At 57.2% G+C, this 13304-nt stretch overlaps 1 protein-coding gene across 2 annotated transcripts; it reads right to left on the bottom strand.

Annotated features, from left to right (window-relative positions):
• Positions 1–3391: 3391 nt before the first annotated feature.
• Positions 3392–13087, bottom strand: RHBG (Rh family B glycoprotein). 2 transcript variants are annotated; one of them, XM_026685785.2, is made up of 10 exons: positions 12620–13087; positions 10553–10739; positions 9582–9732; positions 8439–8586; positions 7714–7880; positions 7020–7157; positions 6736–6869; positions 6475–6596; positions 5812–5885; positions 3392–5169 (listed from the first exon to the last, which is right to left on the bottom strand). In XM_026685785.2, the coding sequence occupies exons 1-10, from the start codon at positions 12711–12713 to the stop codon at positions 5089–5091; spliced, it is 1296 nt and encodes a 431-aa protein (XP_026541570.2). In that variant the 5' UTR covers positions 12714–13087; the 3' UTR covers positions 3392–5088. The 2 variants fall into 2 exon arrangements, with proteins under 2 accessions (XP_026541570.2, XP_087799834.1); XM_087943708.1 differs by lacking the exon at positions 12620–13087.
• Between the last annotated feature and the right edge of the window lie 217 nt (positions 13088–13304).

The following is a 13304-nucleotide window of genomic DNA, read 5'->3' on the forward strand; positions in this document are numbered from 1 at the left end:
GAGCCCCTCGCCCGCCTCCGTAGCGCCGCCGCCGCCGCCGCCGCCGCCAAGAGGAGCCGGGAGTGAAGCCTCCGCGCCGCCTCCGCGCCTCTTGAAGAGCCGGGGCGGCGCGGGGTGACGTCGCCGGCAGCGCTGCTCTCAGACGGAGGCCCGCCCCCGCAAGGCGTCCTCCCCCCACCCCGCCCCTGGGGGAAGGGAGACCCCTTGGAGCCCTTCCACAGAATTCGCCCCCTCCGCCAATCCCCCGACGACCGAGGCAGCAGCAGGGAGGCGGCACCGCCCAAGCCCTTCCTGGAGACGAAGCGCTGCCCGCCTTCCTCCCCTCCCGGCCTGCCATGCTGGCCCTCGGGGAGCCGGTCTCGGGAAGCCCCGGCAAGACCCGCCTGCGGGCTGAGGCGGTGGCCGTGGGGCGGCTCGGCGTCCCTTCCCTTCGCCTGGAGCGGTGAAGCCCCGACGACTCGCCCCACTGTTAGACACGCGACCCTCGAGGGCTCCGTCGCCTGAGGAGTTCCCCCAACGGGAAAGCGGGAGAACCGACGGGTTGGCTTTGAGGGGAGCCAAACGTGGGGAGGGAAGTCAACCTCGACTGAGAAGGGAGAAGATGCGCGTTCCAACCTCGACGGGAAGGAGACGCGTGTCTTGACAACCGACGACCACCCCAAGCATCAGAGTCCTCCTGGAGGTGGGAAACGGCTGGCTCGGTTCATCCCAGCCTCCCTTTGCAGCCTTGGGGAAGGAGGCGGCCGACGCGGGCTCTGGGCTCCAGGCTGGGCCTCCGGGCGCTCCCTTTCTCCGGAGGAGGAGACCGAAGGGGCCTCGGGAGCAAAAGAAGGCGCCAGAAGACCACCCCCCATCCACCCCCCCGCGCTCCTCCAACCCAGGTCCACCTGCCTCTCCCTCTTCCGAGGTCATTTAGGACCCCCGCCCGAAGCGAGGTCTGGGAACGCAGCTCCCCAACCCCCAGCGAGGGGCGCAGGGCGACCCAGCCTGCCCGCCCTTCTTGCGCCCTTCGGACACGGGACGCGCGAGCCGACCCTCGCGGCTGCCGGCAGGCGAGCTCTGGAACCAATACGCCCCGCCGCCTCTAGCAGAAGCCCCGGCCGTCCCCGGCAGACCCCCGCAGCCCGGGGTTCCGGACAGCTCTTCTGGGGCGGCCCTTCTCGGGGCGAGGCTTTCCCTTCCCAGGCCGGCCCCGCCCGCCCGCCCGCCCGCCTCCTCTTCTTCGCCCCGCCGCCCCTCCTGCTTGGGAAAGAGACGGCCGGGCCTTTCTCCCCGCTTCCTTCGGGCTCCGCGTCTGCCTCGGATGTGTCCAGCAACCCAAGGCGGCTCCCCGCTTTGTCAGGGCCGAGGCGGCGACCGCGTGGGCTGCCCTTTCTCGGGGCTCCCCCGCCCCCTCGGGGCTCCTTAGCCGGGAAGCGCCTCGGCCTTTAATGCTAATTAGGCGTCTTCGTCTCGCCGAAGCACCTGCAGGCATCTCGGGGCGCGCGAGCAAGAGAGGCCCGTGGATGGGGACGCTGCTCCGGCGTGCAATGGACCCCCTTGCCCTTGGGGGGTCTCAGTCGGCACCCCCAAAACACTCGGCCCAGAAAGGCTCCCGGGAGGAAAAGCCCCCGTCTCTCTCCCCCGCTCCCCTCCACCCTGCTGCTCCACCCAGTCGACAGTCCCACCCTTGCTGGGCTGCTGCTCCTGCGGACTCCCCCTTCTGTTCCCTGAGAAGGGCCTGGGGTCTCTTTCGGGGCCCTTTCCCCGCTTTTTCCAGAGGCCCCTTCATCGCCTCGATCCGGACGGCGCTCGGAGGCTTCCTGAAGCCCAAGCGGGTGTAGCGGCTCGAGGCTTGTCCGAAGCAGAAGCGGCCTAGCCCAGTTTCACCTGCCACCTGTTGCTAACCCGAAAGGCTCAGGGGCCCCATTGGGACCCAGCGCAGACAAAGCGGCGGCGGTGCTTGGAGGGATGGAAGGCGCATTTCTCTTCAAACGAGGAGAAGGGAGGGAGATGCGCACAGACCAGGCAGCTTTGCTTCTCCCCCCCCCCCCCCCCGCAGTCAGTGGCAGCAGGGCAGAAAAGCGGCTGCCAGGCACCCTCTAGGCCGCCTAGCCTTAAACTTGAGTCTCCCCTCCCCCCTTCCTGCCTTGGGCTCTCCCGCCGCTCCCCCCCCTCCCCCACTTCCTGCCTTGGCAGGTTCTTCCATGGAAGAGGAGGACCTCCCCACCCACCCCCCAAAAAGTCCATCCAAAAGTGGACCTGTGCGGGCTGTGCAAGTGAGTGGCACCAGAGCGGATAGAACCTGAGGGTTGGTGGTCCCAAAGGGGCTTTTTCAAGAGGCAACTGGACTTTCTGGTTTCTTTGAAGGCGTTTCGCTTCTCATCCAAGAAGCTTCTTCAGCTCTGACGGGATGGTGGGGAATGGAAGGACATACAGAAATGTATATTCAAGAGGTATCAGCCCTTCTCTTCCCCACCATCCCGTCAGAGCCGAAGAAGCTCCTGGGATGAGAAGCGAAACGTCTTCAAGAAAAACCAGAAAGTCCAGTTGCCCCTTGGGGACAACCAGGAGGACGGAGCATCGCCAGAGACCCTTGGCCAGAATGGCGGTTTTCATCCGAGAGAACCCACCTGGAGATGGTTGGGGGGGTCTTGGCTGTGAACCGTGTAGCCAGGGCGGCTGCTGAGCGGCCTCCAAGGGGAGCGGCCCAAAGCTGCAGTCTAGCAGCCTCCCTGGAAGCTTCGCTGCTGCCGAATCAGCAACCCAAACCAGCCCCCCCGCCCCCCCAATCCTCAACTGAACGCCAGGCGGACCTGCTGGGCAGAGAAGAAAAGCAGAGCAATGCCACCTAGTGGTCAAACTCGCATTGGGTGGCGCCCATGCCAAGAATGGGAAACGGCTCCGGTGGTTCCGTCTAGGCCAGGGGTGTCCAACCTTGGCCACTTTAAGACTTGTGGACTTCAACTCCCAGAATTCCTCAGCCAGCTTTGCTGGCTGAGGATTTCTGGGAGTTGAAGTCCACAAGTCTTAAAGTGCAAGGTTGGACACCCCTGGTCTAGGCAGAGACGTCCAGATCTTCTATCTTCTATTTCAGTTTATAGCTATTGGAATAAATGATGGGGGGGAGGAGGAGGAGGAGGAGGAGGAGGAGGAGGAGGAGGAGGAGGAGGAGGAGGAGGAACATTCCTCATGGTGCAAATGCTTTGAAAGTTTGAAATACTTCTCTGGAAGGAGAAGATAGAATTCTTTATTGGCCAAGTGTGAATGGAACACAACAAAATTTGTCTTTGGTGCATAAGCTCTCAGTGTATATCAAAAAAATACATTCACAAATATATAAAAATAGATGCAGCAGATGAAATACTGTATTTATATTATGGGTGGAAACAATGGGAAGAGATTAAAAAACTACGTTATTATAAATGGTTTAATGAAAATTTGGGGAAAGCCTAGGAACAGATTTAATCCTGGATTGTCACAATTGGCTGCAACACTTTAAAGAATAAGATTAATCAATGGATGCTTCGTAATTTGTATGGATTTCAAGATTTGGGGGTCAATAAAATCAGAATGAAATGAGAAGATGACTCAAGAATGGACTGACTTCAGCATTCACACACCAGCATGGCAGCACTTAATGAAATGCTTATTATTATTAATTTGAATGTATTTTGTCATTTGAATTAGCCAGTGGACTCTTAATAGAATAATCTTAATAGAACTCAGAATATTTTAATACAAGAGTCTAAATATTTATTAGAATTTAATTATAAACTATTGATAAAATTTGATTCTGAAGCTGAAGTTTGTGTGATTAAACAAATGCATAAAATGGATACTACTGATATCCAACAATGAGAATCTCAATATTAAAGTAATATTAACTTTACTTCAAATAGCATGCTTAAATTTTTGGTGTAAATATTTTTCATTGCTTTATTACTTCAGTTATAATTGTTAAAATGGCTCCAAATTTTTCAAAATGTATTGGAGACATGATAAAAGAATTTTTCAGCTGAAGGTGCCAGTTTTGGAAAGAAAGATATATCTTAAGATGCAACACGTTTATCTTGTCCTACAGCTACTTTATTCCCAAATCCCATCACTTTTCCTGAGTTGACTTTATTTATGTTGTCAATAATGTGAAATAGTGAAAACTTGCAAAAAAAACCAAACCAGGCCCACGTTCCCCCAGAGAACCAAGCTGGGGACATTGTGGGAGGCTTTTCATGGGGCCAGTAGAGTTGGAGAACCACCTCTTGACTGCAACATTCAGAAAAACTCCGGTTAAACAGTCGGGCTTGACTGCCTTGTTAGTCACCATCTTTTACTAGGTTGCAGCTTGTTGCACACTCTCCGTTCCAGGTAGTCCTCGACTTACAAGAGTTCATTTAGTGACCATTCAAAGTTATAACGGCACTGAAAAATGTGACTTGTGAACATTTTTCACACGACCATTGTAGCATCTCCAGGGTCACTAGACCGACCCAAATTCAGATGCTTGGCAACCGGCTCCTATTTATGACGGTGGCAGGATCCTGAGGTCACGGGATCCACTCCTGTGACGAGCAAAGTACACAGGGAAGCCAGATTCACTGAACGACAGGGTTATTAACGTCACCAATGCAGTGATCCACTTAAGAACTGTGCCAAGAAAAATGGGGCAAAACTCACTTAACAAACGTTTCACTTAGCAACAGGAACGTTGGGCTCAGTTGTGGTGGTAACTTGAGGACCACCGACATTTGGTTGTCTTTCTGATTTGCACTATGGGATTGATGTCGAAAAGCAGATAGGATTCTGTAAATGGAAGGGTGGTTGTGAAAGAAAACACGCTTACTTTAAAAAGAGCATTGGCTGCTGTTGGCCCTGGGATGTTTTTTATGATGGCCCAACTCTGGGACCCCTGAAAGAGTCACGTGGGAAACAGGGCTTTTGAACTTGTGCACCTGGGTCATTGCAAACCACCTTCCAGGCAGGCTCCATTCCTGGCGGGGTCAGGGTTAGGGTCAGGAGCTGCTCCTCCCGCAACAGGTTCCTCCTCGCTTCCTCCCAGGCAAAACGGACGGATGGTGAGGGTGAGGTCAGCATCCGCGGTGGAGCCTGTCAGGCCTGGGTGGCCTTGCCTGCCTCCTCCGTGCTCAGAGCTTCCACCACCTGGAAGCCATCATGGTGTTCCTCAGGCACCTATGCGAGGCCAAGAGGAGGGGGACTGAGAAAAGGGTCCTCCATGCTGGCGCACAATGCTGTCAGGCAAGCATTCCAGTTCAAAGCCTCTTCCGGCCTTTGGTACTTCCCAAAGGAAAGGTTGCCGAAACCAGGATGTCTTTGGCCTTCCAGAGGTTGAGCTGACCCTTCCAGCCCACATTGACCTAATGTGGCCCACAGCCTCAGCAGGACCAGAGGTCTCCCCCCCCCCCCGGAGCCATTCTGCCCATGCACCCTTTTGCCCTTTCTCTACTGACTTGAATCATGTGGTCGTGTCGGCACCCAACTAATAGGTCTAAGCAAAGCTTAGTCACCTTCGTTTCCCGCCAGGAGCTCAGACTACGAACAGAACCACCATTTTCCCAGCCTCATTTCCTAGCTCAGTCTAGCCTCTTGTATGACCCGAGCTCCTGGGTTTCATTCTGGGGCAGCTGGTGCTAGCTAAGCTACTTGGGCTGGGATTGGGGGGTGGATTTCCTTCCCCTGAGGTCCCAGAGGAAAGGCAGGCTATAAAGCTCAATCAATCAATCAATCAATCATCCTCCGGTCTCAGGGGAATCCGCGGCATCTGATGCAGGTTAAACGGCAGCCGGCTTTGACCCCAAGGAAGCCTTCAAATACCTCCCAATAGATTTCATCCTCGAAGCACAGACCGTCTGGGGGCATCGCAAGGCATCGCATCTTCAGGATGGCCCCTAAAAAAAGGAAAGAGAGACCAGCCAGGAGGAGTGCGGGATCTGCACCGCAGTGGGAGCCGGGGGGCCTTTCCTGGGAGTCCCACTTCCAAATGGGATTGGCCCACCCATCCATGCCAACAGGGCCCACTACAGACCCTGTCAGCCCAGGCACTTGGCGGGGGGGGGGGGGGTTCAGAGGAAGAGCCCTTTGGCTTCTGTCATCTGGAGCATCAGGTCGCTCAAGGTGAGATGCACCCCACCTGCTCGGCCTCTGCCGATTGGCCCTCCTGGGAGGGAGCCATGGCTAGTGGACGAAGGGGAAGATCTCACCTCCATCCCATCTGGGTATGGCCTCCTACTTTACCCAATTTTTGTTTAATGTTAAGGGGTTTGTGGTTTTTATTTTCTTCTTTTTATGATGATGTAAGCCTCCCAGAGTTGGTGAGATGGGTGACAGAGACGCTTCAAAAATAAATAAAAATGCCAGGGCTGCAGGGCATCTCCCTCCCTCCCGAGGTTGCACCCAAGCGGAGAAACCTCCCCTGCATAGGTGAAAGGCGTGGGAAGAACTGCAGGAATGCTTGTCTGCCCCCTGCCCTCCACTCACCCACCAGGATGCCACCGACCATGGCCATGCCCAGCGACACCAGCAGGCCCAGCAGCTGGAAGAGACTCTGCCGGGTGGAGCTCCGCTGCCCAGAGGCCACCAGGGGGAAGACGTCCGCCATCCTGCAGGAGCAAGGCGGCCCCAGTGAGAGACCCCAACTGCCTCCCTTGGCAGAGCTTCTTTGGGGAGGGGGCCCAGAGAGGGAGGAACTCCCAGTCCTGACCCTCTGTCTCTCCCCCTTCCCCCCGTGTCACAACTTACCCCTCTCCGTAGGCATCTGGGGTTGCCAGAGCGGCCACCAGGGCGCCAAGGAGGGCACCGAGCACGCCGGGCAACCCATGCAGGTTGTGTATTCCGCAGGTGTCCTGGATTTTCAGCCTGGCAGCCAGGATGGGCTGGGCAAGAGAGAGGAGGGAGAGGGTCCTTGCATGGCTGGCACCCTGGCCACCCACCCCCTTTGGGGCTCTGCTGCCGAATCGCCTCCTTTGGAAGGAAAAAGGCTCCTGCAGGAGGCCCCAGCGGGCTGCAGGCGAAGCTTGGCCTACCGTGAGGAACCGGAAGCCAAGGGTGGCCACCAGGCCAGCCACGCATCCAGCGATCAGGGCCCCAAAGGGAGTCAGTGCCATCTCGGCCGAAGTGCCAACGATCACTCCGCCAGCCAGGGCGGCATTCTGGATGTGAACCTGGAGGATGATGGGGGGTGGGGAAGGGGGCCGAGAGAAGAAAAGGACCCAGGAATTGGAGTCTGGAGCTAGAAGTGAATTTCACTTTGCATGCGTTTAACTTAAAATGAAATTCCGTTCAGTTAATGCAATGGAAATACAGCATTTAAAAAAAAATAAAATGGGAAAGTGGGGGACAGGATTACTAGGTGTGTTCACTACCTGGAGTTTTATATTTATAAAAAGGTAGAATAAAATAAGGATGAGGCTCCCTGTCGTTAATGGCCCCCTGCCTCAATTGTGATTTGGAGGCAACATCTGGAGGGGCCCAGGAGCCCAGCCTGGCCGAGGGTCCCTGCAGGGGCTCCTTTGAGTGACCCACAGAAAACATCGGTTGGTGTAATGGAAGAGATTCCCCCCCTCCAACTGCCAGCTTTTAAACCAGAGGAGCCGCTGCAGAATCTGGCAAAGTGAGGCCCACAGATCCCTGGCTTCCGTGATTTCCAGCCCTGCCCCCCCAACATCTGGGGGTGACAAACCAGATCCTCCCTCTGAAAGCTGCCTGGGGCTGCCTCACCATGTCCAGCTGGCCTCCTCGGTTCACCAGGGCGGAGATGGCGAAGGTGGCGAGGGTGCTGGATGCCAAGGAGAAGTAGGTGTTCATCACCGTCCGTTGCTGGTCATCCCCGTGGGCGGTCACTGCTGAGTTGAAGCTGGGCCAGAAGACCCACAGGAAGAGCGTGCCTGCCAGGGACACAGACCGGGTGGGGGGGGGCAGAATTTCTGTGGTCCTCCCTCCTTTCAAAAGCTAGAAAGCCCGCCCCCTCCCCACCGCCGGTTTCCAAGAGGCTTAGACTGCCTGTTGGGGCAGCAGGGATGGTCGTGGGCAGCCATAATGCACCAGAAACCAATAAAGAAACCCTCCCTCATTCCTGAACCAAGGCCATGTCCATCCCCAGACCCTTCCCTGCAGACCCTCGGCCTCCCTCAGGCCTATCTTGGACAATCGCTAAAAACCAGCAACCTTTTTATCCAGGGGTGTCCAACCTTGGCCACTTTAAGACTTGTGGAATTCTGGGAGTTGAAGTCCACGAGTCTTAAAGTGGCCAAGGTTGGACACCCCTGTTCTATACGTAGCCACTGCAACCACCGAGTGAGGCTGAAGATCATTCTAGGCAAAGCTAGGAAACTCCTGTCGCTTAGCCCCGCCCCTTGGCACCCTTGCCCCGCCCACCAGCGCCCCTCCCGCCTCAGCTTCTCTCCTAAAGGTGCAGAGCCAGCCGCCCCTTTGGGGAGCCTCACCAATCATAGCAAAGAGGTCCGAGTGGTAGGTGGAGCCTTCCCGCTGCCGGCTCTTGTCCAGGTGGGGCCGGAAAAGGACCCGGGACACCACCAGCCCGAAGTAGGCCCCGAAAGTGTGGATGGTCATAGAGCCCCCGGCGTCTTTCACCTGGGCCAGACGGGAGGAAACGAGGCCTGCAGGAGGGGCGGCTTCCACGGGGGGCAGCATATCGTTTTCAGCCCCAACAACTTTTCAAAGTCCTTTGAAATCCCCTGCCAGGCCTGCTTTATCCCCCACCATTCCCTATTTGGAGATGGGTTAATTTTAATTGTTGATTCCAATTGTTTATGGAGCTGTCCATCTCATGGAAGTGGCTCTCAGTGCAACCCATGTTCCCCCAGTGAAGGAAACTCCTCAGAAGCCGAAAGCCCCCCAGAGCTCACCAACCCCCTTGACCCAAATGCCGGGGCAAAAGAAAGGCTCCAGGCTAAGGTCTGATGAAGGGGCATCGCGAGGGGGCAGACATGGGTAAAGACTGGGGTCTGACTGGTGCTTGGCGGGAGGCCCTCCGGGGCCCCATGCACAGGGAAACGGGGGCCAGAGCGAAGACCCAATGTGGTCCCAAGACACCCCCTGAGAAATGGGCAACATGGGTGGGTGGGGGAGAGGGGGACGTTCTTTGGGGCCGAGCGTCATGGTCAGAAGTCAAGGACAGGAAGCCAGAGTTCTGCCAATCGTGAAATTAGGAATGGGTTAGCCCCTCCCTCACACCCCCTCAAAAGGATTGGGAACCAGGGACTTTGCACACTTTATGTAACTGGATTCAGGGGGTGGGATCCGGCGCTGAGTTGCAAGATGGAGGAGTAAAGAGTCACATCAGCCTCGAATCGGTCCTGTGGCGCAGAATGGCCCTCCCTAATTCTTCGCAGCATCTATCAGCGAATTACGCAGAGGGTGCTTTAGTCCAGCAAGGTTCGGTCTATCTTGCCCCAAAGCAGTCAAGAAACCACTTTTAGAATTTCTAGGCGTCCTTCTTGGTTTCCCGTGCCAGACATATCACATATCCTGGGTCTAAATGGTTGTGCGAACGCAGCTTCTGAGCGGCTTTGGGTTACAATCTCTCGCCCTGCACCCATCATCCCATCCCATCCCAAGCAATTCACCTGAAGGAGGCTGAGCAGGATGTACTCGTTGATGCCAAAGAGGGTGACTTCCAGCCCGGCCATCAGCAGCAACTGAACGGGGCTCGTCTTGCCCAGCAGCGCCCCGAAGGAGATGAGGACGGAGCCGGCACAGAAGTCCGCGTTGATCATGCTGGGGGGGAGGGGGAGGGGGTGAGTGGGAGAGAAAAAGCTAGCGGGAGATTTTCCCTTCACATTCATCTCGGTTGTGTTTAAGTAAGGCTTTCCAAAGAGCCTGCCCTTCAAATGCTTGACCTCCCCTCCCCTTTATGGGGAGTTTGCGGGGGCTGAAGTGGAGAGAGGCTCCCCCAGCCTTCCTGCCCCCCAGCCTCCCTGCAGGAGGAAGGCCCCCTTCCTATGCACAAGGCACCCAAGGCTGCCCAGGCTGAGCTGGAGATGAAGGCGCCGATAGGACAGGCTGAAGCCAGGTGGGCTGTGCTGGCTTGGGGTCCTGTGGGGAGGAGCAGGACCACCCAGCAGGAGGGTCGGGGATGCTCGGAGAGACGGTTGGTGGCACAGCACCCCTCCCCGCATCCCCAAAGCCCCTCACTGCTCTCCAGTGAGTCCAGTCAGGGGCAGCTCCGAGATCAAGAGGGCTGACGGCCTCCACGCCTCTTGCTTGCTTGATTTGGACGTCCATTGCCAGGGCCACCCCTTCATTGCCTTGGGGTCTGCGGGGGTGGTCAGAACAATCCAGAGGTGGCGCTTTAGTGGCAGGCCTCATCTTTTGCTTTTAACCACACCCTGCAGATCCTCCCTGCCTTCCTCTGTCTGGAGGAGGGAGGTTTCTCCAAGTCGGCAAGAAAAGGCGATGGGATATTTGGAGGCTGAGGTTCAGTTGAGTGATCTCAAATGCCCAGGGCCGTGCCAGCCCCCGCCCGGCTCCACCTTCCGGTCCTTCCGCTGCCCCTGCTGAAGCTAAGGCTCAAGGAGGCCAGGCCTGGCTTGCTCACCTTTCTATGCCCACGTGGATTTTGCCATTGCGAAAGGTGTGGAAAAATCCCTGGATGAGGATAGACCACTGGAGGGCGAAGGCAGCGATCAGGAAATTGAAAGCCACCCCACCGAAGCTGTAGCGTTTCAGGAAGGTCATCAGGAAGCCAAAGCCAAGGAAAACCATGACGTGGACATCTTGGAAGCCTGCAGGAGAGCGAGGGGCCGGGTCAGCAGGGCACGAGTAGATAGGCTCTGTGGTGGCCCCGCTGAGCCTGGCCTGGCTAGTCAAACTTCTCCCTGGCTTCCAGCTAATCAGCCGGGCTCCAAGGTTGGACACGGAGGCAGCTGCAGAATTGGGTTCAAAAAGTGACCTCATTAGATGCGGCTGATAAGAGCGAATGTGTGTAGCAGCTGCAGGGCAGAGCCCGTCAACGGCTCGGCAAGTGAGGTTGTGCTGCGGCCGCTCTCGGCCGGCTGAGTGGGCGCTGGGAGGGATGATGGCCTGTGGGATGGCCAGCTCCTCCTCCACTGAACCCCGAGGCCGGCGGCTGACACGCAGTCAGGCTCTAGAGTTCCGGATCCACTCAGGAATCCGCAGTGGCTGAGGCCAAACTATCAATGGCGTGAAAGCAACCAGGTTTTGCTTAGGTCAGGGCAGGGCAGCGTTTCTCAACCTTGGGTGGACTTCAGCTCCCAGAATTCCCCAGGCAACATGGCTGGCTGGGGAATTCCGCAGCCGAAGAAGAAGATCTTGACGTTGCGAAGGCTAAGAAACCTGGCCTGGCTCCCCAACCACGTTGCATCTCGGCTACATCTCAGGGTGGGCTGCCTTCCGGGGGAAGAGCTGGGGGTCCCAAGGACCATTCCGAGGAGATGCTGGTGAGGAGGGCAGGAGCTGCGGGTCAGAAAGAAAAGGGCTGATGGCTGCAAAAGGGACGACCCAAATGGCCAGGGGGCTCAAGGAGGTCCATCCGGGGGCTCTGGAGCCTGAAGAACAGAGCAACGGGAAGAAGGAAGGGCAGGGAGAGAATTCCTTTGCTGCCTCCCAAAAAAAGTTGTCAAGCAAACATTTTGCTGAACCAGCAGCTCATCAGCCCTGGGGTTTTTCCCCCCCACAAGATCCGCTGGCACAGCCTGGGGAAGGGGCAGCTTCTCTTGGGCCCTCGCTGCCCACCAGGGGAAGCAAAACCTCCCACCAGACGGACGGACGGACGGACGGACGGACGGCGGAAGCTGCAGCCAACGGGGCTCTTTGGCCTCCTGGGGCACCTGGAGCCTCAGGGACAGACTGGGAAGGGAAGGGGGTGTCGTATCCTTTTGGGAGGGGTTCCCAGCTAGGAAGAATGGACCCAGCTGGACCCCAAAAGGCAAAGGATTTTTTTTTGGGGGGGGGAATTGGCTTCTCGGGCAGCCATTTTGTGAATGTGCTCGTGACCTGATCAAATCATGGCTCTGTTGGCCTAACTTTGGGGATCTTGTTGCTCGTTAATGCCAGAGATCCTATGGCAGCTTTTCTGTCTCAGCCTTTCCTTCCTGCAGGGCCTTTAAAAAAAACGCCCTTTACAGAAACGATGCGACCCAATCAAGATTGAGCTGTTTTTTGAAGAGTACATAAATTAAATCCATAAATGGTGGTTTGCCAGGTGGAGGCAGTAGCCGGTCTTGGGTTAAGACTGAGTTAAGCCACCAAGAGACCACCAGGTGGGAAGTAGTTGTGGAGGGCATCTGGAGGAAATCAAAGGCAAACAAGAAGCCAGGACTTAACTGGGTTCTGCACTCAAAAACACCATTCCAAAAGCATATGGAGGCTATGGCAACCTGCCTCGGGGTTACAGGTGCCGCTTGGCCCTCAGAGGGAATCAGGAGGGATCCTCGGGGAATTTCCAAAGCTTCCATTTCCTCCCCCCCCCCTCCAGAAACCAAACCAGTGAAGCAAGAAGTCTCGAGAGCAGGTGGAAGGGGCACCGATTTCGGAAAGAGGGGCGTTTTTCCTGGGCCCTCGTTCCTCCTGTGCTCCCGGGGGCCTCCCTGGCAGGACCTGGGCACCCTGGCAGGAGGGCATTTCCTGCACCGGAGATACTCACTTGGGTAGCGTGGGTAGAAGTCGTGGTCCAGGGGCCTTTGCTGTGCAGCTGCATCTCCTCTTCGTGCCACAGCCGGGGCTGGTCTGGCTGTCATACTGGACGAAAAAGGCGAACAGGAGGACCGTAGCCAGCTGCAGGAGGGCGCAGAGCAGGGGCAGCTTCACCCTCAGGTTGGTGGCGTGGCCTGACATGGTGGGAGAGCCGCGCCGAGGAGAGCCAGCCGGGAGGGCAGCAGCAGGAAGAGCCAGCGAATGTCCCGCTTTCCTGGAGGAGGAGGGGGAGGCATCCTCCTGGGCTGTTTGCTCACTGCTCAGCCTGGCCGGGAGCCACCTGCTCTGGGGCGGGCCGGCTGGGGAGGGTGGGGCGGGCGGGCAGGGAGGGGAGTCACTGGAGCGCCCCAGCCAGGTGAGGGGCCTTCCCGTCTGCCAAAGGGCGAAGGAAGCAGGCTCACCTTGGCATCCCAGGAGTGTCTGATGGGGGCCCCCCGCTCTCAACCCAAGTGGTCTCGAAGGAAGGTGGCCCCTCCCCAATCGGGATGGTGCCAAGGGCTCCCCATGGCTTCCCTCCCCTGGGGTTTGTCAGGGAGGGGCAAGGCAGGAAGCTGCCAAGAGATAAGGAGGCCGGGAGCCTTTCCCCAAAAACCAGCCCCGGCTTGTCCACGGAGAGAAAACAGCCACAAAGGGTT

The sequence above is a fragment of the Notechis scutatus genome, chromosome 14 (assembly GCF_049901735.1).
Source record: "Notechis scutatus isolate UNSWTSFEM ecotype Mainland chromosome 14, rNotScu1.2, whole genome shotgun sequence".
NCBI classification, from domain to species: domain Eukaryota; kingdom Metazoa; phylum Chordata; class Lepidosauria; order Squamata; family Elapidae; genus Notechis; species Notechis scutatus.

Bases quoted from the DNA above. Each gene is read 5' to 3' on its own strand.
- RHBG (XM_026685785.2), bottom strand. From the start codon at position 12,713: ATGACAGCCAGACCAGCCCCGGCTGTGGCACGAAGAGGAGATGCAGCT. The intron at 9,733-10,552 runs GTGAGCAAGCCA...CCTCCCCCCCAG, and splicing joins ATCCACGTGGGCATAGAAAG to CATGATCAACGCGGACTTCT. The intron at 5,170-5,811 runs GTATTTGAAGGC...GGCCTCGCATAG, and splicing joins AGGATGAAATCTATTGGGAG to GTGCCTGAGGAACACCATGA.